At 42.9% G+C, this 26,700-nt stretch overlaps 1 protein-coding gene across 3 annotated transcripts in view; it reads right to left on the reverse strand.

The window, feature by feature from the left end:
- The window catches only part of Daam1 (dishevelled associated activator of morphogenesis 1), a 158,284-nt gene that overhangs the window by 40,649 nt on the left and 90,935 nt on the right, over positions 1-26,700 (reverse strand). For all 3 annotated transcript variants that reach the window (XM_005343179.3, XM_013346226.2, XM_005343178.3), the window contains exons 4-12: positions 11,725-11,796; positions 6,409-6,503; positions 4,309-4,642; positions 3,378-3,488; positions 3,163-3,266; positions 1,816-1,882; positions 1,472-1,589; positions 1,000-1,138; positions 681-739 (exon numbers count right to left, since the gene is read on the reverse strand). In XM_005343179.3, coding sequence (XP_005343236.1) covers positions 681-739; positions 1,000-1,138; positions 1,472-1,589; positions 1,816-1,882; positions 3,163-3,266; positions 3,378-3,488; positions 4,309-4,642; positions 6,409-6,503; positions 11,725-11,796 — 1,099 coding nt within the window. The remainder of the gene's footprint in view (positions 1-680; positions 740-999; positions 1,139-1,471; positions 1,590-1,815; positions 1,883-3,162; positions 3,267-3,377; positions 3,489-4,308; positions 4,643-6,408; positions 6,504-11,724; positions 11,797-26,700) is intronic.

A 26,700-nucleotide genomic window follows, 5' to 3' on the forward strand; every position in this document is an offset into this window, starting at 1 on the left:
GGCATATTCCAATACAATGAGTGGCTGGCCTGCTAAGGTGCATCACGTATTTCCACCATGGCTACTGATTTTCCACATGATGTCTCTTTCTAGGACTGGCCACCTTAGAACCACGAACAGAAGAGAACTGCCAATACCAAGTTGCCTGAGCTTTTGTGCTGAGTCTGAAGAAATCCCAGGCTTCTTGTTGTATTTATTCAGACCCAAGTGAAGTGCAGCTGTTGGGTGGGGGCTTGCATGCTCAGTAGCTTTTAAAGAATCTTGAACTAATGAATTATTTTTAAAAATTAATTATACTTGTGTGTGTGTGTGTGTGCTTTCTTTCTACGATGGGGGTCCCAGAGATCAAACTCAAGCTGCCAGGCTTGGTGGCAAGTACCTTTACCTGCTGAGCTACTGCAGGGGCCCTTATAAAAATGACAACAACAAAACCTCCCACACTTTGTTTTCAACTAATGAATCTGAAACAGCAAATGCTACAATCTTTTCTAAAATACTTACGGGGATAATAAAAGGATGAAGTACCTGGGAAACAGCAAGAAAACTAAATGGTTGGATTTGAAAAAGTCGACACAAAATGCCCTAAGGTGTGAAAGGGAAGTGAACTGAAGCCGCGATGCCAGCTCCCCAAAGCCCAGGCCACCTATGAGAGCCACACCTGCCAGGGCCTTGCCGTTTACCTTTTCTCATTTTCTCTGCCTGTTCTTTCCACTGCTTAACTTCATTTTCATTAACCAACCTGTAGAATAGTTAAAGGGATACTCGTTACAAAGAACAAAACATGTCCATTGCCAAGCGTGTTCTCCTTGGGCTCACAAATAGTGCACAGAATCCTCAGTGAAACCCAGGTGTAATTTAGCCATATTTCATGTGCTTATTTGTAACTCATTTGGACCCCAGGACATTCCATCTGTCTCATCATCATTCTGATGAAGGACAATGTGAGTATCTCGCATTGCCATCATGATCTCACAGACACCAAGATGAGAAGAGACTTACATTCTGACAACGTTCTTAATGTTAAAGTTTTCCAAAGGTGTGGAGTCGGGGTCCTGTCCTTTGTCGTTCTGGATAACTATTTGCTGTATGATTCTGTCTAGCAGCAGCCAGTACTGAACTGTGTTACCACTTCTCTTGTCTAAACGGAAAAGAGGGAGAGAGACCATCTTCAAGCTGTTTGTAAATGAGGGTGAGCAGTTTTCAGCTGTGGGCACCTTGGAGCCCAGGTTTGATCGAGAGGCAGTCCCCACACTCCCTTTCTACATTGTTGTGAGGCATGCATTTATTTTGAAATCAAAGTAAATTATAGGTCATTTCATTTTGAGGATTTCATAACTGCCCCTGATCTGTGAGGAAACAAACACTGGGAAGCCACAAAGCTGAGGCTTAGGGTCCCTGGTATGCACCCAATCTAGTTAGTGCTGTGGATGCTGCCCTCACTCTCCACAATGCCCACAGTCCCTGCACTCACAAGGCATTTGGAGGCAATGGTGCAGGATGGACATGAAGTGAGGGTAGGCTTCGCTGTGAGTCAGCCGCTTCCTGGTCAGCTCAAACATCTGAGTTGCACTTTTTGTGTCTATGTGAACCTAGTTTATAGGAAAAACAAATCTGAATTAGACATCAGTTTCTTAATTCCCCTGACACAGGAGTGCACACAATACAGATACAAGTGGATCCTGCTCCTTAGGTAGCAAGAACAGGGCTTCGACTCTGCTCGCAAACTGCACTGGTCCACACCAACAGAGAGCAGACATTTCAAGAGGCAAACCCTATGATCTGATAAGTCACATCAGAATAATTATTAATACATACCAGTTCAAATCTTTTGGCAAATTCTAGTTCATCTTCATTTCGGAGCATTTCAAAAAAGTCTAAATGCCTGAAAGGTAATTGAATAAAAATTAGTAAAAGTGGAACATCTCACGAACACAAGCACAAAGGACTCAGCATGTTTGAGTACAGGCCCAGACACACAGTGGTGGTGTACCATCACTGGGGTAGATATAGGAGCAGCCCTAGTTCAACCAAGCTTGGGCTGCAGAGTGAGGGCTGGTCTCAGAAACAAAGGCAGGGGATGTAGAACAATAGGGAGTAATTGCCATGTAATTAAGGCAATTAACATGTAAGGTCCTGGGCTTGACCCTTAGCCCAGCAAAGAAAACTTAAAAAGGCTCTTCCTGATTTTTAGAGCTGTCTACAAAAGAAACATGGTAACAAAAACTTGAATGCCTTTGCTTAATCATGTTCTTTCTAAGGAAAAGACAAAACAAAACACTAGTTAAATAGATCATAGTAAGAGAAAAAAATGGAAAACTTAGGGCAATTATCAAATGAATAAATGCTTATCAAATCTCAAAAATATCCAGATTCCACTAGCTGACTCCTTCATGGAAAAACAAGCTCACTCCCACACAGTTGACTTGCTGTTGAATTAGAGATCAAAAAATACTCGTGTCATCCATTTGTGTGTGCATTTTGATTAACCTCCTACTCTGGTTCTGCATTCCAGGGATAATGCAGTCGATGAGGACAAACACAGAGAAGAGACTAGAACTGCTCAGAAGGGGGTGCTCTGCAGAGTAAGGAAACAAGGGGTCAGAACATCTGTGAAAGATGTTCAACACCAAAGAAATACTAAGTATAAGGGTCCGAAGTAAGCAAGTCTGGGCACCTCCAATGACTGTCAAGGGGAAGAGCATGCTGGGATGGTGGATGAGGGAGGGAGCTGCACAGCAAGCATCTGCAAGCTGGTGGGGATGCCCTAGAAGTAGTAACAAGTGAACAGTGGCTGAATACTGGCACTCACAGAATGCCTACTAAAGTTACTAAGTGACTCACAGACAGTTCTTAGGATAGAACTAGAGTCTAGCTGTCATCATCACTATTACCACTTTTTATAGATATTAAAAGTAGTAAAATTCAGAAGCAGTGAATAAACTTGAGCAGAATACAGAGGAGGCAAGGCTATAGCAGGACAGATTTGGGCCACAGGAAGCTCTCTGTACGCCATGTTGCTTCCCTCATTGACGAAGTTTACTCGCAGGCTGTGTAAGCCCTGGTGTGACAGGCAGGCTGGAAGCAGCCCATGGCAAGTCACCTGCCACTGAGTCAATGGTGGACACTGCATGGGCCCTTTCCAGCTGTAACCGTATGACTTACCTATCTAACGTTGAATTCTCATGTTCCCTTAATTTATCTATAACAGGCTGGATTCCTAACATTAGAAATTCATAGCGAAGATGGAGTCTAAAGTCCAGACTCTCCTGAAAATAAAAGGAGCACAAAAACAAATTTATAGCTTTTTAACTATATAGTCCCCACAGCGGCAAAGCGCTCTCTAATGCTGTCTGTCAAACTGGGGGCAGAGTTCTTACCACTCCGGCTCCTTGGCTTAGCACTGCATTGATGAAGGACATGATGGCAGTCTTGAGACTCACTTCATCCCGGTAACGTCCCGTGCTTTTGTCCAAGTCATTAATTAACGTCTGCCAATGAGAAAAATAGAAAAATAAGGGTCTAAAACATTAACAACCCCACCTATGCCCGTTTTTAGAACTTTTTGTAATGCTTGGAATTAATTTTTAAAATCTCACTTAGTCAGAATTACACTGATTCACAGGAGCCTCCTTCATAACTCAGGACTGGGGTTATGAACTCTTTGCCAAATGTGTTCATGGCAAGTGTATATAAAATAGAAAAATAAAACTTGCTTTGTCTCTACCTACTTTTTACTTTTAAGTAAAAATAAGATGATATAATCTTATTTTAACTTTGATCCTAAATAAAGAAGAATGACCTGTAGAGTTTCCAGAGAACATTCCATTCAGTGGATTAAAAAAATACGGGCTATGTAATACACAGGATGCAGTCATAGTTTTTTTTTTTGGTTTAGAATTTATTTTATTAAATGTATTTTTTTATTTCATGTATGAGTATTTTGTCTGCATATAAGCATGTGCAGCATATGTGTGTTTGGTGCCCACAGAGGTCAGGAGAAGTCATCAGAGCTCCTGCAACTGGAGTTCTGGATGGTTGTGAATCACTGAAAACTGAACCCAGGCCCTCTGTAGGAGCAACACGGACTCCAGTCCAGGGTCACAGTTTTGAGTTCAGTTTATCTTAGACCCCAGAAGGGCCAACAGTGGGAAGCATAGTCTGTTTTCGGGTTCTTGAACCTCAGAGAAAGGGAGTGTTTGAAGACAAAGGTGAGCACTGACAGGCATGAGCAAGCGACCCTTGCAGGCCAGGAAGGGCACTGTTTGTGTAAGAGTGGGGTGAGTGAGAAAGCCCGTGGGAAGCACCTACCTGGAAGCGGGTTCTCTCACTGGCATACTTCTGATAGTGCAGCATAGCCTGCAGAACTTTCTTGTGACCCCCAGGAACCAGGCACACGGCGCCCAGGATTTCCAGTACGGCCACCTTTGTTTTAATGTTCTCTGTGCTCAGACTCTGAGCAATCACATTAATACTCTCAGAATGAGCCAGGACGTGGGCCCGGCCTTGAGAGTTGTTCATTAGTGCCTTTATACAACCAATGAGGGAGGTATGTATCCGAGACTCAGAGGTCTCGTAGTCCATCGTCTTCAAAAAGTTGAGAATACATGACAGGCCATCCAAATCGATGAATCTAGTTACAAACCTGTCAGGAAGAGAAGCGATTAGATTCATCCCTTTGTGCTTTTGGAACCACCGTTAATAGAAAAGCCCAGGGGAAAGGAAGTAGCCTTACTTCTTGAAGAACCAAAGGCTTACATTACATGAGGTCTTTGTAAGTCTTTGCCTCTTCCATGGCACAGACCCAATGGTCAGTCTAAGTCAGACTGTGAAAAAAATCTCCAGTTGAGGCAAGCTTACCTCAGCTAGCACAAAGAATCAACAGGACTAGCAGTCACTTAGGGTACGCATCTCCACCCCCTCAAAGCCTCACACATGCTAAGCAAATTCTCTGCCTTTGAGCTATAGTCCCATCCCTACGATATCTGTCCTGTGCTAGGCTAAATGTTATTTGCTGATTTGAGTGACTGCAGCATCCAGTTCCTATGTGGTGTGTGCTGGCCCTGAGCATGGTCCCTACACGTCAAAGAGCAACATCCTTCAGTCTGCTGCCTATCAGACAAACCACAGGGTTTATTGCTAGGGTGTTTATAACAAAACCCTTCTTTTACATAGCACTCTATAGGAAATCCTAATATACAAACAGATAAGAGCTAAGGTTTATTATTGTGAATTAATTTTATCAATATTTATAACCTTTGCTGTTAAGGACGGCAATTCACAATTGTATGCTATGAAAGCTGACTGGCCCAGATAGAACAACCTATTTATCTGACTACCCTGGGACCTCTGATACCTCAGCTCAGAGTTCACAACAGACCGAGAAGCAAGTAGTTTGTCCCCATAGTCTGGACGACCCGTATCAAACATTTGCATAGAGCTTTCTATGTGTCAATACTTTTTTTTAAAGTTTGTATTTTATTACTAAATAAAGATAATTGTTACTATTATTATTTTAGCCATCCCACCAACCACATTACCCTTCACGTATGGCACTGGTGCTAATGAGGTGCACGGTAAGGACCTCAGCACCTCACCAACTTCTGGAGGGGAGCCTTAGTGGAAGGTGATGGTGGAAGAGGGGCAGAGTGGAAGTGCTTACTAGAGAGAACTCATTCTTTGCCAGAGAGTCAACCCGTCTTTATTTTTAATAATAGTTTTACTTATATATAATTCACATGCCATAAAAATTAACTGATTTAAAGAGCATAAATATGGTCAAATAATAGTCTACATTTTAGGTCTCCATTTGCCAGCTGGATAAGGGTTTTTTTCTACTTAAAACAACAATGACAACAAAACTATTTGGGATACTGCTGATAATGAACATTTGTACACAAGTGTTTGGGAGTTGATCTTTATTTCCCTTATCTCTATACCTAGGAGGACAGCTTTTGGGTCTTATGGTGACATTATGTTTCACACTGTGAGGGACTAGCTGCCCTGCTACATTCCCAGATGGCTCACTGACATTACCAAGAGCAATGAAAAATGGTCTGGCCGTCCTTGGGCTCCGGCATTCTCTCCTTCTCTCTCCCTCCTCCTTTTCTCTTTAAAAATGTCGTCTATCTTAGTCACTGTCTGCCTCTCCTTTAATGCGAGGAAAGCACTTACTAAATACTCAGAGATCAAAGTAGCCACTCAGGGTTCAGTTACAAGTTTTTAATGTCAGAGTCCCTGGATGGTTTGAGCACTGCAGCAAACAGGAGGGAGAGAGAGAAAGAGAGGGAGGATGGAGAAGGAGGACGGGGAAGGAGAGGGAGGATGGAGAAGACGAGGAAAGATGGGGAAGACAAGGAAGGAGAGGAAGGGCAGGCAAGAGAGGGTGGTCGCGCTGCCCCAGGACAGTACCTCATGGGCTTTGTCCTCAGTGCCGTCTTTAGACTCTCGATGGTTTTGCTCCTCTCCTCCTCTTCTTCCTTCTCTAAAGCCAGTAGAGATTTTCTCTACAAGAGAAAACAGAAGTTGCCTCTTTATTACTACATTTTAAATATTGTAAATAATTTCTACAAAATATCAGCGTATCTGTGATTAAGATTTAGTACCAGCAAAAACATAGAATGCCACCAAGAATTCAGTAAAGTTTCATCTGTATTGCGAGTTAGACTTTCAAACTATAAATGACATTTTAATAAAATGTTTAGAGATTTTAGAAGAGGTTAAGTTGCACAAATGTTTGTACAATTACTGTATCACACACCCTGATGCAGATAACACCATTTGTATTTGACAGAGAAGGAGCTGGGCCTTTAGCTGGGAGCAATTTTCTGGCAACTAAAGGTAAAACCATCACAGGGCCAGGTGACACCCACAGCCGCTTCCCCATGTGATCATTAGAACTAGCTGAAACTGGAATCAAGGTGAAAGGGCTTTCTTTACATCAAATATTTTTTTAAGTACCAATTAAATTGAATCTGATACCAAGATGATCTCTACTCTCAGAGAAAATGCGAGTTCTTAATTATGACTCAACCTTACTTAGAAATTGCGGTATGGAAGGCAGGGAAGGGAGAGAGAGACCAAGACATGGGAGGAAGCAGACACACACACACACACACACACACACACACACACACACACACACACACACACTGCAGAGAACTGCTAAGGCAGTGCTTCTCCAGCTGACTGACTAGGCAACTCCGAGGAAGCTTGAGGAAGTTCCTACAGAACTTTCCAGGCAATGGTGATGCTGCAGAGCAAGGCTCTAGGAAGCAGATCTCAGTGATATTCGTTATTTACTTAATGCTTGTGTGAGTGCAAAACTGTGTGCATGGATGTAAGTGGCAGGCCGTGAACCTAGGGGAGAATAACTGTTGAGCATTGTGCTTTGTAACACTCTATCATATTCTCTCTTTTTAAAAGTTATTTACTTTCATTTTTATGTTTATGGTTCTTTTACTTGCATACATGCATGCCATGTGTGTACAATACCTGAGGAAGCCAGGAAAAGGCATTTGATCCCTTGGAACTGGAGTTATGTATAGTTGTGAACCACCATGTGGTTGCTGGGAATTGAACCTGGGTCCTCTGGCAGAGCAGCTAGTAGCTGCCATATTCTCATGAGAGGGTCTTTCACTGTCTCTGAAGGTTGTATGTGATATGTTCTGTGTCTGTGGTGGTTACTGTTAAATGTCAATATGACAGGATTTATAATCACCTGGGAGATGGTCTCTGGGCACGCCTGTGGGAGATTATCTTGATTATAATCACTGATGAGCGTGGGGTAGTCCTCTGGGCAGGATATCCTGGACTGTCAATGGGGAAAGCGAGCTGGGAACTGGCAGGCACTGTTCTCTGCTCCTGACTGAGGCTGTCATGTGACCAGCTGTTTCAAATCCGACTGCCTTGACTTCCCTACCCTGACAGCCTGAACCCTTGGGTTGTGAGTGACAATAAATATGTCCTATGTTAAGTTGCTTTTCTCAGAAAATTTATCATAGCAACTGAGAAAGAAGCTAAAGTACCTTCTCCTGAGTCCTTAGGTGACATAAAGTCACCATAGCCACAAGGGTTATCGTCTTTTCATTTCCTTACATCCATGATCACCTAGCTGTGCCAAAACAGCCCTCCTATGTCTTGTCTAGCCCAGAAGCCTTCGTCCACCGAGGAGTCGCTGGCCCTTTCCTTCACTTGCTCTGAAAGCATATTCCTGTCTCCTTGGCCTTATCAGTTACCAACTCTGTAAAAGTTGGCCAAACAGCGAGGTGGTTCCAGAGAGAGAGAGAAAACCTGACCCCAACCCACGGGTCTCAATGATCTAGTATTTCCTTTTATCTCAGACTCGCAAAGCATCATGGGGGACTTTACTATTATTTGCTAAATCAATAGCATCAACAGGAAGTAACTAAATGTTAATTAAAATCCCGTTTGACCTTTTGATGAGAAAGAAGTATAAAGCCTAAAACAAATGCATAAGCAAAGTCTTTTATGGCAGCTGGGGCAGGAGGGAGTAGGAGCTTCTTCTTTTTAAGTTGCTATTGTTCTGCTAATGCTGTCCTTTTGTTGGTAGTGTGCCTGGACAGCTGTCACCAGAGGATAGTAGATGAAGCAGCTATGCACAGAAATAGCCAAAGAATTCCTCCAGATCATCACGAAAGCAATCCTGTGCAAACTCGGTGTCAATCCAGTGAGGGGCATTCAGTTGCTGTGGCAGCTGAACTCCTCTAGAGTCTAAGCAGTTATTTCGAATCTGTAGCTCCAAATCAGGACTTTGCCCTGAGGATCACTCCTTGTTTTGGAGACTAACTTCATAAGACCATCCTGAACTCAAACTACACACTTTACCGTGCGTCACCGACACTAGGTGAAGGTCTGTATACTTAGTCCTTGAGCAGTCATGGAGAAGGCTTCTCTGTTTTTATACCAATACCAAGCTGTTTTCAATACTGTAGCTCTGTAGTAGAGTTTGAAGTCAGGGATGGTAATGCCCCCAGAAGTTCCTTTATTATATAAAGAGATGTCTGGTCTGAAACATTTCCTCAGTGTGAACTATCACCTCCCATCTTCCCCCAAAGCTCCAGTCCTAAGACCTATTAGGTCATTCTCCTGCATCATATAGTTTTTTTTTTCTTTTAAAAGCCAACACAAATAACTCAGCAATCCTTTAAAGAACAAAGCATTCTCAGTATGGCACTTATGTAAAGTAACTTAACTTGTTCCACAAAAGGCTGGTTTCATAGCAAGTGTGGCTGTTTTCAACCTGGACTATTTCATCAGACTCTAGAGGCAATAAAGAAAGCAGAAGCCTTCCCTCTCCCCAAACAGCCCACACTGTAGACAGTGTCCAATCCCTGGGCCTCTTTCAGGTACCACATGTGAGATTTCAAAAGCAAGAGTGAAAGGCTATTTGCAAGATATCTTTGGGCTCAGCCAGATGGTTTAAATTCCTAATTAGATGACCACTTCTCAATTTGATGACCTTGGGCAAGGTAACTTCCCTCCAGACAGACTCTGTCTATGAATAGCAGAGGCACTACATCACGCCTGTCAGGATTTGAATGTACTGCCTGTCACATGAGGCACATTTACTAGTAGTAGCTGCCACTGATGCTGCAGATGACAGATGATGACAACGTGGACAAATGCCCCTTCAACAGACATCCACCTAAACAGCCAGCCAGAATCCTGCTCCTGAAACAGTGAAGGGTCTGGAGGAACTCTGTATACCAGCCCTGTCCCAGGGGACAATGTCTCAGGGTTTCTGCAGAGTTCTGTGGGGAAGTCTCTAGCACACACGTCAACCAGAACTATGCAAGGACTAGCAGCAACCAGGATGGAGAGAGATACAGTGCTCAGCACAGTTTATGATATTACTGGGCTCCTTGCTGCTTTAACGATGCCAAAGTTTTGAGACCTGGCTAACACACGAACAGTTGACACCCTTCTTCTTTGACCCTAGAAAGACTATGGCTCAGGCCTAAAGGAAGAAATATTTTAAGACTTTGTTAGGCGTCTGATATAGAAAGGGCAGTGAAGTCACAAATCTAATGGCCTTGTGATGTCCTGAGGAAGACTTTGGGCTAGAAACCAAACAGTTAAAGTGTAGACCACTCAACAATGCTCCAAAGAGATATCCAGGGGACAGGAGGAAGAAGGGACTTTGAAGAAGAACCACACCCTAGATTATCAAGGACCCTATACCTCAAGGATAAGCCTAGATGTGGCAGAAAAAAAAGTCACTAAAGGACAAATTAATAAAACTTCCCAACATCTAAGGAAATAAAAAATCCACAATATAGAGAACTCCTTCATTCAGGGCAGGGAATTCATTAACTAAGTATATCTCTTATTACACATCAAACAATGCCAACTTAATTATACCCAGAAACAGCATGCCTGACACTTCCTTTTTCCCAGTAGTGAGGAACAAGAACTCATAAACAACCTCTGCATGCAAGAAATAATAAATGGCTCCAAGTTATTACTGCTTGGGTGGATGCACAGAAAAAACCCTGGTGGTCATCAGAAATCTGCAGTTTTGCTGGCATATCCACACAGAAAGGCTGAGGTCACCTTTTCCTCATCTCTGGTGCAGTATACAGTGTATGGAATGGGGTTTGGTGGTTATTTTCTTTTCTTATATTTTGCTGTGAGGCAAAAGCTAATGTGATTTCATCTATAATTTAATACAGCCCTGGGCATATCTACTGGGCTGTTTATTATTCAAGACAGAACAGTGAATAAGAAAGAAATGGGGAAGAAGAGGAAGAGGCTGAAAGTGAAGGACTTTCAGGGCTTAAAGAAGAGCAGGCAATGCATGGATTTCAATTGGTTTCTAATGTTTGCAGGGGAAGTATATTAAAGGGCTTGCTTGGAGTAGTAAGAAGAGAATTCTCCACAAGGCAAGGTAGGAAAGAGGTGGAGTATTCTGGGAGCTATCTTCTATTTGATATTATAAACTTAAAGTTGGATACAAACAATTCTTAAAATCATGGGCGTGCCTACAGAGGCAAACTGGTCAGTCTTCAAGTTTCATCAACAGCAATGTGATTAAAGCTGGTGAGACTCAAAGGCGGGTGGTTTATTTTCTGTTGTGAATTTTAGCTATGATTAATAGGTGATCTTCAAGCTGCCTGGAATGCTAACATCTCAGAGACCAGAATTCAGACACTGGGAATGCATTTGAACTGATAGCTAAACCCCAAAGCCATGGACCAAAGCTTTCCCTACAACACATGACTACTATACTACTTCAGCAAATTACTGTGACACTTTATCTATTTTTATGGGAAAGGACCATCGTTTCCAGGGAGAAGGCAAGTTCCCAGTGAGAAAGACATTGGCAAGGGCATAACGTGGGGACAATCCAGTCACACGACTATTAGATGAGTCTCCCTTCCACCACAGGGTTGCAAAGCTCTGGACACTTAGCCACAGCAACAGCAAGTTCAAGTTGAATACAAGCCATGTTTCAAATGCTATTTCATCTTGTAATATTAAAATCAATCATATTTTAGTATGTGTAGATTCTATTTAAAACATGCTAGAAGAATCACATTGCTAAGCAACATTTCAGCCTCCTTGTCCCCAACACCTCAAACATGGAGTTGGGAATGGAGTTTGGAAAGGTAACGGCATTCAGAAGGTCTTACTCAATCAAACTCATTGTGCAACTGTGTACTCTGTACTAGCTTTTAACTGTCACGGGATGTGAATTACACTTACAGCAGCCATGGAATTGAGCTGATCAATGTAGAACTCAGGCCAACTTGTTGCTCCCTTGTTTTCTTCCTGGTCCTATAAGAAAAAAAAGAAAAGAAAAGAAAAGAAAGTCAGAAACAAAAACATTGCAAAGGTCCACACATAGCAATAAATCTGGTGTGCCATGCATCAGGACAGTGGTCTGCAAAGCCATCAGAATATAGAAGTTTATTTTTAATATTGGGTCATCTACTTGACTAGGATGGTCTTCCAAATCTAACAAGAAAGAGAGGGGGGGGGGGAGAGAGAGAGAGAGAGAGAGAGAGAGAGAGAGAGAGAGAGACTAAAGTTCTAAAGTCTCAAGTATGACTAGAGCATATGTTCTAACCCATGGAGGAAATGAGTTTAGATGGGAGTTGAGTTACATCAGGGTATAGTTATTTTTTTTTCCCCTTTAGGGGCATAATGACACTGAGAAGGGCATTCTAGGTCCCATGTCACACTGAGGACTGTACTGGGACTGCATATCTGTATAAAATTCAAGAGTGAAGGAAATCTCCCTTAACACTGCAGACATGGCCAGTTGGTGACCAGACTTTTCCAGCGTTACTCAGAGTCCAGCAGACATTGAAGATTTTGAAGTAGGATTTCATTTGATGTGGCCTAAAATAGGCTACTGACATTGGGAGGAGGTAATGCAAAGAACACACACTGGTGCCAGGCACAGCTCTCCTGCTGAACTAGCTCAGAATTTTTGTTAGAAAAAAGACTGTGTTTCTGATAAAAACAAAAAAAAACAAAAAAAACAACAAAAAAAACCAAACCAAAACAGAAACCCACTCCCAAAACACTTCAACTAGTTGTGTCTCCCAAACCAGGGTGACCTGGAGCCAGAACAGGCGGGGCATGGATGGACGGGGTCACTCACAAGCCTGAATGAAACCCTCAGAAGCATCTGCCCCTGTAGTCTCTATTGTAGATATATCACACTCACCCAAGAGGCACACTGTGTGCCGTTTCTACATATCTCTGTGTGTGTCAACAGGGCTGAGAAATTGCACAGTGGCTCCCTCTCTTCACATTCGGAGAGCACCCAATACAATGGTTAGCCCTGTGTCCTTGGAGCAGATGCTGCACTGTACACACAGCTGCCATGTGCTGCTTCAGTGGCTACCATCTACTTCAGTGTTCTTAGTCTCAGAACCCATAGAGACACATGCACACATACTGGGTTCTTGGGAGAGTGATATTTAGGTAGAGCTTTTAATTTCAGTCTTAGACTTTATTTTTAAAAACCTTTCCCTCTCTCCCTGTCTCTGTAACCCAACTTTAGAGTAATCCTCCAGTCTAAGCTTCCCAAATGCAGAGATTACAGTTGTGAGTCACCCACTACACCTAACAACTCCCATCCCCCACCCCACCCTTCCAGGTGGGTCTACTTAGGTGTGATAAAAAACAATAAAAATATAAATCAAAACTATTTTCAAGTTGTCATAACACGAAGGCAGGTGGTTATCTACAGGGCCACCCGAGCAGGTAGTAAGGATAGGCCAAGGAAGGCAACAGCAGTGACCCTGAGGTTGTGCTGGATTACACTCTTGGGATTTAAAAACATTCAGGAAGTCTGATGAGTTTTTAGAACAGCTCTTGGTTCTCATTTAACATGTTAATAAAAGAGCTATGGTGGCAGTATAAATGCTGAACCCAGCTTTCCTCTTTAAAGAAGCATTAAAATTAACAAAACCCTGCTGTTACCAATGTATTTAACAAGCCAAAACCCACAGTGATATTCAATGGTATTTGAACCTATAAAATGAAGTAGAAGGTGCCAGATCTTTCTATTCTCTCCAAACTAGGCAAATTTCCAAAGCAAACAAAAATTAAGTCCCATGTCCAAGGTTCCACAAGAGCCTGTCTGTTGTAAGCATAGTCCTGGATACAAAACAGAGATTATTTTAGAAACTGAAGACTAGTGACTAGAAAGAAGACTGTGCACTTTTGAAATGTTTTAGTAATACTAGCAGTTAGAGTAGATCTTATAGTCAAAATGGGGCTCTTTTCACTCGACATGCTTCAGTGCTGAAGAAAGCATACATGCCATGTGTGCGCATGCACTGCTGGGCACTACTGCTCTGGCAGCAGGAGGCACCGGGATTCTCAGAGCTCTTCCCTTTGGCCATGCATCTTGAGCTGCCTGTGGAGCCCCATCCTTACAGACAGAAGTATGCAGCAGTAGCCAGATGAAACACAAGTCCGGTCGGTGCTCTCCTTCTAGTGTGAGCAGTCAGAAAGAAGCTAGCCTACTCTTCTGGGGGGAGGGGCATCCTAGAAAGAGCCAGGACACTGAGACAGATCAAGGAAAAGACACTTCTGAGGCCTACAGTCTTCCTGATGACACACATGTCCTTGTAAAGAGAAGGTATGTCCTGTGCCTCTGACATGAATTATTCTTTGGACCGCCTGCCTACCTCAGTTCTATTATCTTACTGCAGGGACGTGGGTAAGATAGTCAGGACGGTACAGATGCAGCAAATATGACGGAAGTGACAACACCCAGCACTTACACAGCTTGTTACCAGACAGACCTTGTGCTAAACATTACATTTCCTTCGGTCTGCTTCATGATTCATATTACATGTTGTCACATCGTTTGAAGAGGAAAAGAGGCAAGGAAAGACTCAGCCATGCTGCTGAAGGAGTGGAAAAGAGGCACTGGGGAAAGGTCAGGGCACACGCTGTCCTAAGATTAGACCTAGAAGGCCCCGTGAGCCATGGACGACAAATAAAAGGCTGCTTTTCAGTTTTAACCATTTCACTGTAAGAGAACTGAGATGCGGCCAGCAGACAAAACGGTTCACCTTTCCTCAAACTTCACTGCAACTTCTGCTATGCTGATTCTAAGGTCTGATGTCTTGCCCAGGCTACCTCCACTCAGCCCTTGTCCCTTAGTCCCTTCTCCCACGCTTTATGTATTCGTATTTGTGCTCAGAGAACAGCTAAAAAGCTTTCCTCTAACCTTTCTGTTCTGTAACCGCCCCCAGCCCCACAAATACAGAGGGAATTCTCTATGAAACTTAAAATTAGCTCTTAGTCATGCAGTTCTGGACACTGGTACTGCAGACAAGCACCTTGGTCAATCACTCAGCTGGCCTTATTTTTGCCTCCTTCTTTGTCAACCCCATTACAACATTTATCTAAGCTAATTATAGCCTGAAAAAAAAGGATTTCTTCCTGTCTTAAGATAGATTATTGTAGCACTGTAGATCAAACCCTCAACCCAGTACTTGGGAGAGTGAAACAAAAAGACCCTGAGTTTGAAGTCAGCCTGAGAACTGCGGCAAGGTCTGTTTCAAAACAAAACAGGTCCCCAAAATAGACTATTGACCACAGCTCATGCCACTGAGAAAAGTAGTCTTATGTAAATACAAACTCTAGATTCATATTAAATGTTCTTTCTATGCAGCCAAGGGCACCTTGCACCCCTCACCTGGTGCAGGCATTAACCCACAGGCTGTGTTGGTCACATGCTAACAGTACCTCTCTGTTCTGTTTCCTGTTACACTTCTGTTGCGATAGGAAGAGAGAGAGAGTCCACCATTCTCAAGAATGTCTGTTTGATACAGTCAATGTTGCCAATAAAATGTTTAATGAAAATAAAAATTTAAAAAATGTTCTTTCTAGTCTACCCAAAGAAGAGACAACTCACACTAAAATTTAGTTTTGTGTTCTAGACTGCTTTAGCTGTCAACTTGACACAATTTAGAACTCTCCTGAGAACTTGAGTTGAGCAATTCCCTATTATCAAACTGGCCTGTGAAATGTCTGTGGAGATTGCCTGGGTTGTTAATTGATACCCGAGGGCTCAGCCCACTCTGGGCAGTACGTTTTTTGAGCAAGTGGTCCTGGGCTGTACAAGGAAACTAGCTGAGAATGCGCTATTAGGCAGCATTCCGCTATGGTTCCTGCTGTACCTTTGTGATGGCTAACATTACATTTTAAGTTAAAATTACAAAAATGCCTCTAACCTGTAAGCTTCACTTGCCCCCGGACAGGTAACTTCCTGAAATGCTGGGGGCTGTTGTTCATGAATGATGACAAACCGTGTGTTTTCGTGTCTGTAAACAAAGTTGGTTGCCCCAGCTGCACAGGATGTGTGCTTGATCACAGGTAGGCAGGAAGTACGGAGCCTGGTGAGTTTTACCTCGATAAGCCCGACTAATGTAATTCAGCACATAATCTTCAGTCCTGGGTATGGCCCTGGATGGTATCTAATAAAGCCTCTTATTTATTAAAATTCACCCAGGGTCATAGTGAATCTCTGAGCAACCCCAGACCCATCACACGCCTCCGGCTCTGAAGTGAGTTTCTGGGTCAGAGGTAAGGCTGTGTGGATGGCAGGCAGGCAGGCCAGCCTCCAAGTTCCTGCTTGAGTTCTTGCTTGACTACCCTCACTGCGGGACTGTGATCTGTAAACTGAGACAAACCTTTCCTCCCCAAAGCTGCATTCTGCCCTGGTATGTGAGACACCAGGATGAAAGCAGGTCATTTCTTCCTGGAAATTTTTACCCTCATTTAAGTGTATGGGAATTATCTTCAGGTCTGCTAGATAATTAGATCAGAAATAAGTGTCTGAATTTATTAATTTCTCTGCTTTTTTTGTTTTTTATAGAATACGTACATATGCCACTAACTTTTAGAGATATGGTATGATGGGATTCTAGAACCTTCCTTTTTATTCACTCAGCTGGCAGTTTGGGTAAGTGTGAATATATCTGGAGTATTTTCCTTTTCTCCGAAATAGGAGAGTGGGGTCAAAATGTTTCTGAAGTTCCTACACAACCTCTACTGTACTTAACTTCTAACACCAATAACTTGTAAAAATTTACTTTGTCGGGGCTGGAGAGATGGCTCAGTGGTTAAGAGCATTGCCTGCTCTTCCAAAGGTCCTGAGTTCAATTCCCAGCAACCACATGGTGGCTCACAACCATCTGTAATGAGGTCTGGTGCCCTCTTCTGGCCTGCAGACATATACACAAACAAAATATTGTATACATACTAAATAAATAAATAAATAAATATAAGAAAAGAATTTAAAAAAATTTACTTTGTCCAGTGATTCAGTTGTACAACTATTCGCTTTCAAAAGTCACGTCAACAGTCATTCAGAGGCCACCCAAGTGTTGGCCACCTTGTGATTTCTTTAATCCAGTTCTTCCTGTCTTGTCGGGAGGCCTTCAGACATCAACGGCAGAGTAATGATGGCTGAGATTTCCTGCTGGACATAACTCACCTCTGAGACTTTGCCTCCAGCCTGCATCGACTATTGTCCAACCATTTTCCTTATTGCCCTAAGTGTGTGTGTGTGTGGTAAAATCCAGATTCCTTAGGGAGTAAAGACGTCCTTTCCAGTCTGACATCATCTCCAAGTGGTACATTTTCATTCAAATCTCAGGTCAGTAGGTTCTTTAGAAAATTTCTTAGAATCTTATTCCATTCTTTTTAATGTACAAGTGACCTTGTTTTTGTCAACATCAATCACTTTGCACGGAAGAATAAATTTGGCTTGGCTTCTTAGTTTCATTCACTCAGGGATAAGCACAAAGCTACATCTTTGACCCGTCTATCACTAGCACCTCCAACTTGACTGTGTTCTTCTAGACATGGCTATCTGACTTTAGCTGCAAATGACGGCCTCACAATACTGTCATTGTGAGGATGTAGAAAGGCAATACAAGTCTGGAGAACACTGGAAAACAGCACACACAGAACAAGCTCAATAAATGTGCGCTATGATGGTGATAATGACACTGTCTGTCTCTAGTTGTGGTTATTCTTAGTCATTATTGGGACTGAAAAACAACAACAACAAAAGGAACAATCAAGATCATTTTGGCAGCAATTGTTCAAATATAAGAAGCATTTAAAATTCAGTTAAATATATTTTCAGAAATGCAGCCCATACTGTACACCACAACTGTATGGACGTGTGTCACAAAAATTTTAATTACATCACTGTATACGAATAATTAAAAGGGGGCAAATATATGAAGAGGGGGGACATGAATATATTCCTATGTGGCAACTAAAAAAATAGAGCAATGTAGTAACATGGTCAAATTCATTGAGCTATTATTACCTAGTTATAGGGACAAACAGATATACAATAAAATACATTGCATCCCTCTGGCTAGCAATAGGGAAAGCATTTACTGATAAACTTTTGCTCAGTCCTAATTTTTATCCTCTCATGAACATGCACTATTTCCACAATTAAACAGAAGTCAGTTCAAAAGTACTGTGGATTATATCAGGTTAAGAGAGCCTGTATTTTCTGATGATCCCTGTGATATAAAATACATCAAGACCTTTATTGCAATGGGATTTTTCTATCTTCTCCTTCCCTGCATTTCTCTTCCTCCAGCAACAAATATTTGCAATTGTTATCTCTCATGGACTTTCTATTTCTTTTTTTTTAAATATTTATTTATTTACTTATTATGGACACACTATTCTGTTTGCATATATGTCTGTAGGCCAGAAGAGGACACCAGACCTCATGACAGATGGTTGTGAGCCACCATGTGGTTGCTGGGAATCGAACTCGGGTCCTTTGGAAGAGCACGCAATGCTCTTAACCACTGAGCCATCTCTCCAGCCTAAGCACACTTTGACCTCAATATCCACTGTGCATTTGTGACAATTTATGTACCCAAAGCACATTAAAAGTTTCTATACTTCCATACTCACATAACTAAAAACCTGTGTGAGATATATATCTCTCCATCACCCACCATCCATCCCTGTCTGTCTGTCTATTTATCTACCCATCAATCTCTGGTAGCAGCTGAAGTCTTTCACTTTTATAAATAAAATTCTAAGTAAGAATTACAAAATTAAGATTTAAAGTATAAGTAAATTTCATTGAAACAACCATATGATCGTTTAGTAGGATTGTTTCACAAATGATAATATACAAGTGCTAGATATTAGAGCTTTCTTCAGTGTGAGATGTTCTTACTAAGTCCTGGAACAGGCTGTACAAAAGGATAGTCAATTGTGACCACTAACCACGGGCTCAAGCAACATTTACTCAGTCAACTAAAGCCATGAGTCTACAAGGCAGCTGTCAAAAACCCATGAGGTTCAATGAAAATATTTGTAAAGGAAAAAAAGACACACTCCTTCCCTATTTAGAATAGCTATATCATCTAGCAACGTGCAATACTATGGTTGTTTCAAGGGCAGTGGAGATATGCTGAAGTTTAATCAATCGAGTTTCAAGCCAAAGGATGTGTCAGTATAACTGAAGTAAATTTTATTACAATGGTCTCCATTATAGAGGAAAGGCAACTAACAACAACAACCACACCTATCATGTGTAAGGAAAATGCCATTAGAAACCACATAGGATTAAGAAATCCTCCTATTATAACAAACAAAATAGCCACCCTACTTCATGAAATTATCATTATTATTTCTAATTTCATGGACCCAGTTCTATAAACTAGTGAATATAGCAGATGCTAACTAAGTAAGACCACTCTGTGTCTAGAAGTTTTAATAGAAAACACGGCAGAAAAGGAGAGAAGGATTAAGGCATTTCCTCTATTAGTCTGCCTCCATGATGCAGGCATCTGAGAAAACTCAAATGAATAACAGGGTCCACATGAACAGGAGGAGGAGTTGTATGGAAGGGAAGAGCACTAGGAGCAAGGCGTTGCTAATAACTTTGCTGGCTCTCTCTTCCAGGTAAAAAGAGTACCAATGGCATCTTTTCAGAGCTTGCCCACATGTAGGCCAACAGCCTACTCAACTCCTTTGAAAGGCCCGGCAGTTATAGCTCAGGCTGTGCACAAGAAAGACCACTGCTGCTCATTGGCCCTTGTGTGAGAGAAAAGCAGCCTAACAGTTTCAGGAATATTGTATTTACAAGAAGGGGTGCTGTAGGAATTCCAACAGCCAGTAGCCTTTAAGTTACCCACCCACTTGGGTGTAGCCTCTTATATTATATATGCTGATGTAAAGCGCACCGACCTTTCTTCCAGCTGCAGGATTCAGGTGCTGCTCCCCGTTCGAGCAGAGGACTGTAATCTGTGAGTCTACCCCTAAATAAATAACCCTCTATTATGTTCAGTTCTGAGCTAGTGTGGGATTTCTTTTAAGGTCCGTCTTCAAAGGGGTGGCCTGACTGACGAGGCCCACTGCGAGTACCTTGCTGACAGGTGTGCTAGTTGGGACTTGGCTCTCAGGAGGGCTGAAGCACATCAAAATACCGACATGGTCACCAATTACCTCCCAAGCTTTCTCCTCTCCCTGAGGCTACTTTACCTCTGCAAAATCTGCTGTACATTAGGATCGACTCATAAAGTGTTTGCAATCTGTCCAGTAACCTCAATATCTTCTAAGGAAGCATTACTTATATGTCTATAAAGTCTACTCCAATGCCAAACTCAGTGTTCTCTGAAAAAGTCCAACCCTACTTTTACAAACACTGTAACAGCGTCTGGCACTCAAGTACAGGGAACATCTTGGCAGGGGCCGTGGAAAGACTGTGAGTGAGAGGACCAGGAAGCCTGCTTTGAGACTGTCTCCAAGAAATGACAGTGGGCCGAACACATGATGCTGCCACAATATGGCTGCCTAAACAAGATTTGAACAGTGCAAATACCAATATATATGCGAAAGGGAAGGGAGCAATCTCACTATACCCCACCTCCAGACAGGGAACTACAGGCAACGGATGACTGCTGTGAGAAGGAGAACTGGTTTTTCCATGGGTTTCTTTGTTACATTTCTATTGCTGTGGAGACACCATGACCAAGGCAACACTGACAAGAAAACATTCAATTGGGGGCTTGCTTACAGTTTCAGAGGATTAGTTCATGACCATCTTGGCAGCAGGCAGGAAGGCAAGGTGCTGGAGCAGCAGCTAAGAACTTACATCTCATCCACAAGATGGAAGCAAAGAGAGCAACACTGGACTTGGTGTGAGCCTTTGAGACCTCAAAGCCCTCCTATAGTGACACACCTCCTCCAAAAAGCCCACACCTCCGAATCCTCTCTAAATACTTTACCACTGGAAACTAAACATTCAAATACATGAGCTATCTATGGGGGCTATTCTCATTCCAACCTCATCAGGATCCACAAACGTGAGACATTGCCCCTACTAGACCTTCTACTTGTGTTTCTAAACCTCAGAGCTGAGAGATTTTTAGACAATCACCAAGTCGGCTGGAGAGACAGCTCCGTGGTTAAAAGCACTTCCTGCTGTTTCAGAGGATCTGAGTTTGGTTTCCAGCACCCATGCCAGGCGGCTCACATGTCACACATGTATATACACACACACTACGAAAACAAGCCTTTCAAAAACCAAGATCGCAAGCTCATCTGCAACAAGTACTATCAACAACTGTACCTATTGTATAGTTAACTCTCTCCTACCACCGTGTGATCAATAGTCCCATATAATCAACCCATGTTTTCAATAAGCCCCACTGTTTATCAACATCTCAATAACTGGAATCCTTCCTGAAGCCCACTGGGAAGAGAGCCTTGAGATTTCCTTGATAACATAAAATCACACACACATACACACACACTTTCTTTTTTTTTTCTGTGCATTCTTTTCTATACATGCTGGCTATATTTACTCTGGTAAAATTCATGAGAAAGTCAGATTGATATTACTTTTTAGCCAACTCCTCCAAATTTTAATCTCCTCCAAATTATGCATTCTAGAAAAGCAACAAGAGTACCCCTCTAGAGAGGTCTAGTAACCGTAAGCAACCACAACACAAAGCAAGATGCCTATATTGTTTGGACACCTCAAGTGCCCTTAGTTCCTCCCACCCCAGGTTCCTGAACAAGGCCCAGCTGACGGCACCAGGCAGAGGGCTCACAAGTCACAGGCTGCTGAATTCAGTGGGGAAACATTTCATGCTGACAGCGCTAAGAAAACAGCCCCCAATCTGTACCTAAACCCGAGAGGAGGGACTTTACAGTCTATTCCAGACTGGGAGCCATTTGCTGTATTTATTTTCACAAGTCCTTTCTTAGGGAAAGCACTCCAGAGTGTGGAACACAGCTGAAGCTCAATAGGTAGAAGCCCAACATCTGAACCCAATTTTGGATGACAATCTCCTCTCATTTTCATGTCAAAGAAAAAGAAACATTGTGCAAATATTATTTTCAGAAGTGATGCAGGTCTACACTCCCCTATGACACGATGGTGTACAATAATACAGAACAAATGACTTCAGGAGAGCTTGTTAAAGTCAGCTTTGACCTGTATGTCACCATGGACTGCTACAGACCCAAGCAGAACGTGGTCTGGTTGGAAAGAAGCAAGCTTGGGCACTGAGTCCTACGCAGAGCGGGAATACAGGCAGTTGTGTCTGTGGCCTTTGTGGCTCCATATCCCGGGACCAGACTTACTGCTACCAGACCAGCTTTCAAGAGGTTGTCAAGCAGGCTCTGGTGTTCTGTAAGCTGCTTCTGGGAAAACAGAGGGCGTTTATGATTTCCAGTATAAAGTTTAACATGTGCTAGAAGGAAACCTTTGGAAACAGTGATTAACTTAAGAAGCAAATCTGGGTAACAGCACAGAACGGCAAATTTTCCTCAGGGAGTCCTCTGCATGGCTACAAACAACACCAATGCGGGGCTCACTGTCCCCTAGCGGAATCAGAACTGCATTTCGAAGTTTAAGCTTTTACTGGTCCTGATTTATTACTGAATTAATGATGGTGTTTTGGGGGAGGGGTACTACAGAAATATAAAAAGCCTCTGTTGGAAGCTATCCCTTGGTCAGAATTCCCTATATGTGGGTAAGTGGAGAAGTAGAGTATCCAAACAGAGGAGACAAAATGCCATTCCTTCACTGCAGGGCAGATCCTAAGTCTGCTCAAGTCAAAAGCTGTTCTGCACTGCGAAGAATGGCAGGGAGTGTAGGACCTGAAACTTGAGGGTGGAATCCGCCAGTGGATTTTCTACAGTGATCCAAAACTAGTCCACAAATCACTGGGTTCTTACAGAGGGAGCAATTTGGGGAACCCCTAATTAGAAGCTGCAAATTCTAATTTACAGGGAAGCATAAAAACCATTTTCCTTTCCAGAGGAGAGAGGATTCCGCAGCAGCAGGTGTGCCTGACCACTGGAGAAAACAAAAGAAACACATGCAGGAAAGAGCTTTCCTTTTCCTCTATCTTCCTGAGGGGCCACTTCCTGGCATTGATGTCTCTTGTGGACCTACTTCCTGGAGCTGGTGAGTCAGGCATGCGTTGAAAAATCTGTCTTGGAATGCAGGGGCCAGAGCCCTAAGAGTCTACAGAGAACCAGGGAGCGGCCACATGAAAAGCATGGTGTATCCTATCTAAATCTGACTGGAGTCTGGAGCCTGGAAGAGCCTGGAGGTTAGAGCTGGCCGCATACGCCTCCATCACAGTCGCTTGAGACACTGCCAATCAATTACTTCCGTTTCTTATTGAGATTACTCATCTTTCTCGAATCCTTCTCCAAGAGCCTCAGACTTCTACATCCAGTTATTCAATATTAGCAATCAAGACCCATTTTTCTCACTCACACTTGAACTTGTTTGTAGGCCATCCACCCACAGGTGGTGATATTTTGTGTGCCTAAAGATCAGAGGGTGGAGCTAAGCACTAGCTAGTGAACCATAGAGACCAGGCAGTGGTAGCACACACCTTTGACCTAGCAGTTGGGATCTCATGCCTTGGGAGGCACACACCTTTAATCCCAGCACTAGGGAGATGGAGACAGGAAGTGATATGACTGGGTGGAGAGAGGAATATAAGGCAGGAGGAGACAGGAGCTCAGACCAAAGGTCTGAGCATTCAGTAGAGGTAAAAAGTCTCTCTAGTGGCTGGCTCCTTTACTTTTCTGATCTTTCAGCATTTATTCTCATATCTAACTCCAGTTTTTATTATTAAGACCAATTAGAATTCACGCTAAACTTACAGTTTTAAGGAATGTCATACAGAGGGTGTGTCCTGGTCTGGCATGTCTCCTATGCTTCATGCTGCTTGGGGGTTCATTAGAGTGGTAACCAGAATTGACAGATTTATGTGGTTTCTCAGATATGAGACACAGTAGTGTCCCTTTCTGTAGAGTTACAGCTGTCACTAGGACCATTTGCTCATATTTCCTACCCAAACATATCCTAGGTTCCACAGGTTACTAGGGCAGTGTGTTCTTACTCCTAAAGAAATTCCACACCTGCAGGCTGCAGAAATTTGGGTATGAAAAAGAAGTGTGCACATGTATTTCAATGTGCATGGATGAGACGCTCCCCAGATGCCCTGAAATCACACTTAGAATGTTGTTCCCTGATAGCCTGGCCCTTAAGTGCTCTATGGCACAGATAGAGGGGCTCTAACACAGCTAAGGACCCCACAGCCTCTGCATCTGACACACTGTCAACTCTGTCTTGTACCGGTGTTGTCACAGGAACCTGATAGAGAGCTAATGGTCTGGTGCACAAAGACAGCTATTCTGGGGCAGTGAGCACAACTGATCTCCTGTGTTCCATCCAAACTCAACATCCCAAGTCTCTTCCTGTGGTGGGAGCTGAGGCAGGAGCAATCTTCACACTGTAGGGCCGTGTGCCGAGGTAAAGTTAGGTAGTTGCTTTTCTAGCCCATGTCTAGAACAGAAGGAGACATCATAGGAAGTCGTTCCTCTGTGCCGCGTCACTTTTCCTTAGTTGCACATTCCTTAGGTATTTCTGTTATTGTTTGAATGATTGTGAGTGAACAAATACAGGGGCTCCCACCCCATCCTCTTCCAGTGTGGTGCTTTCTAGCTATGGGGACCCAGAGTAAAGCAAAGCTACTTGCTGAAGAAATGCACTGAGAAGCAAAAGTGAGAGACAGACTCCACAGAGGAGTTGGATGTCTATTGCTATATTTCTAATACTGTGAGAACCAACTGTCATCAGACTGTAGAGTCACAACTCCCAAAGCTGAGGATGGAGTGGTCATAGGAAGCTCAGGGCTTAGGCTTGAGAAGTAGATAAGTTAACCTCTTCAACGTCTTTCCTTTCCTTCCTAACACAGGGTCTCTTGCAGCTCAGCCTGGTCTCACATTCACTATTAGCTGAGGATGACCTTGAACTTGAACTTCTTGACTTGGGCCAATTCATCCCTTCTTAGGCAATCTTAGCCCCTCTCCCCAACCCCAACCTCCATTTGCCTATCCTGGGAAGTCACTATATTGATGGCTGTGTTGGAGGAGGGCCGCTTGTTCATTTCCTGGCCACCCAGCAGCTCAGAACCAAAATAATCACACAGAAACCATATTAATTAAAACATTGCTTAGACTATTAGCTCTAGGTTCTTATTGGCTAACTCTTACATCTTAATTTAACCCATTTCTAGTAATCTGTGTATTTCTATGTGGCTGTAGCTTACTGGGTAAAGTTCCCAGCGTCTGTCTCCGTGGGGAATACATGGCTTCTCTCTGACTCGGCCCTTCTTTCTCCCAGCATTCAGTTTAGTTTTTCCCACTTATCTAAGTTCCTATCAATAGGCCAAGGCAGTTTCTTTATTCACCAATGATATTCACAGTATATACAGATGGGAATCCCACATCACCACTGAACTTAGTGAGTCCACTCTATCAACATAATATACTACAGCCCTGAACTCCTACAGGCAATGGCCCTCTGCTCAACCACCCAAGTATCTGGAACTTTACATGTGAGCACTGCAATTGGTGATCTTGAACTTCCAATTCTCCTGCTGCTAGCCCCAAGTGCTGGGATTGCAGGCATGCACCACTATACTTTATGGGGGGCTAAGGATTAGACTCATGGCTTCGAGTATGCCAAGTGAGCATTTTACCATCTCTGGGTGATAGCCCAGCCCAACTCCTCAATTCTTAAAAATCCAGAGGAGCCAAGGAACAGGAAAAGAAGGAAGAGAAAAGGTTTTCAGAACTTTTGTAAAGTGATGGTCAAGATGCTGGCTTTTGTTAGCTTGTGCACATGCTGATCCTGCATCTCTATGGTGGGAAGAGGCCCATGCCTCAGAGCAACTTCCTATGTTTCAAAATGGCGCCAATCAGTCAAGAGCTTGCTAAAGATGGAAACACAATTTGGCGGGGTACAGACCTGAGAGTACAAGAAGGTCTAAAGGGAGCAAGAGTAAAAGCCACACAGGGTAACTTCTTTTGTAATCAAACCAAAGAAACAGTCCCCAGTGAAGTATCTATTTTACATAGCTGAAATACTTTGCATTTTATATAGCTTCATGGGTATTTGAATGGAATGCCTTTTGTTTCCTGAACCTTGGATTTTTTTTCCAAAGAGCAATGCCTTCTACTGATTTTAATTTCAACTGGATTGCGAGACACATGGGGAAAGTGAAGCATTCAATGGCTTCTTCTGCAACAGAAACATTCAGACATCGATCAGTGATGGACAGGCCATGCAATATTCTTTCCCTTCCCTTAAGTAGTACTGCCTCTCTGGTGGTTGCTGAGACATGCACCGTGGATGGACAAATTCATGACTTGAAGAGAAAGCTATCAGGAGTTTATTCATTTTCTTTCTTAAGATTTTTGGAGAAAGGTGATTGATGAAAAGCTAGAATGTCTACTCTGGTGATGGGATTAGGAGTCTAACAATAATAGTGTTTGCAATGTGCAAAGCACACTTTCATCATCACCAAGCAGCACGGAGGCCTGCCTGTTAGCTTCAGACATAATTCTGCAGAATGCAGGATTGAATTATGTCACAGCTTTGAACAAAGTCTATGGCAGAGCAAGGCATTATACGTCTGTTTCCCAGTGACCGTGTAAGTTATATGGTAAGTACACACACACGTACACACACACACACACCTCGGTTTCAAAACTCCCAGAGAAGAGCGAAGAACTGAGGAGGAGAGGAAAAAGGACCCTGAAGCTCCAGGAAGGAAATAATGCCAGGGTTGTCGTGACAATTCAAGCATTATTTGCATTTCAACATATAATTTTAAT

The sequence above is a fragment of the Microtus ochrogaster genome, chromosome 1, assembly GCF_000317375.1.
Source record: "Microtus ochrogaster isolate Prairie Vole_2 chromosome 1, MicOch1.0, whole genome shotgun sequence".
Classification (NCBI taxonomy): domain Eukaryota; kingdom Metazoa; phylum Chordata; class Mammalia; order Rodentia; family Cricetidae; genus Microtus; species Microtus ochrogaster.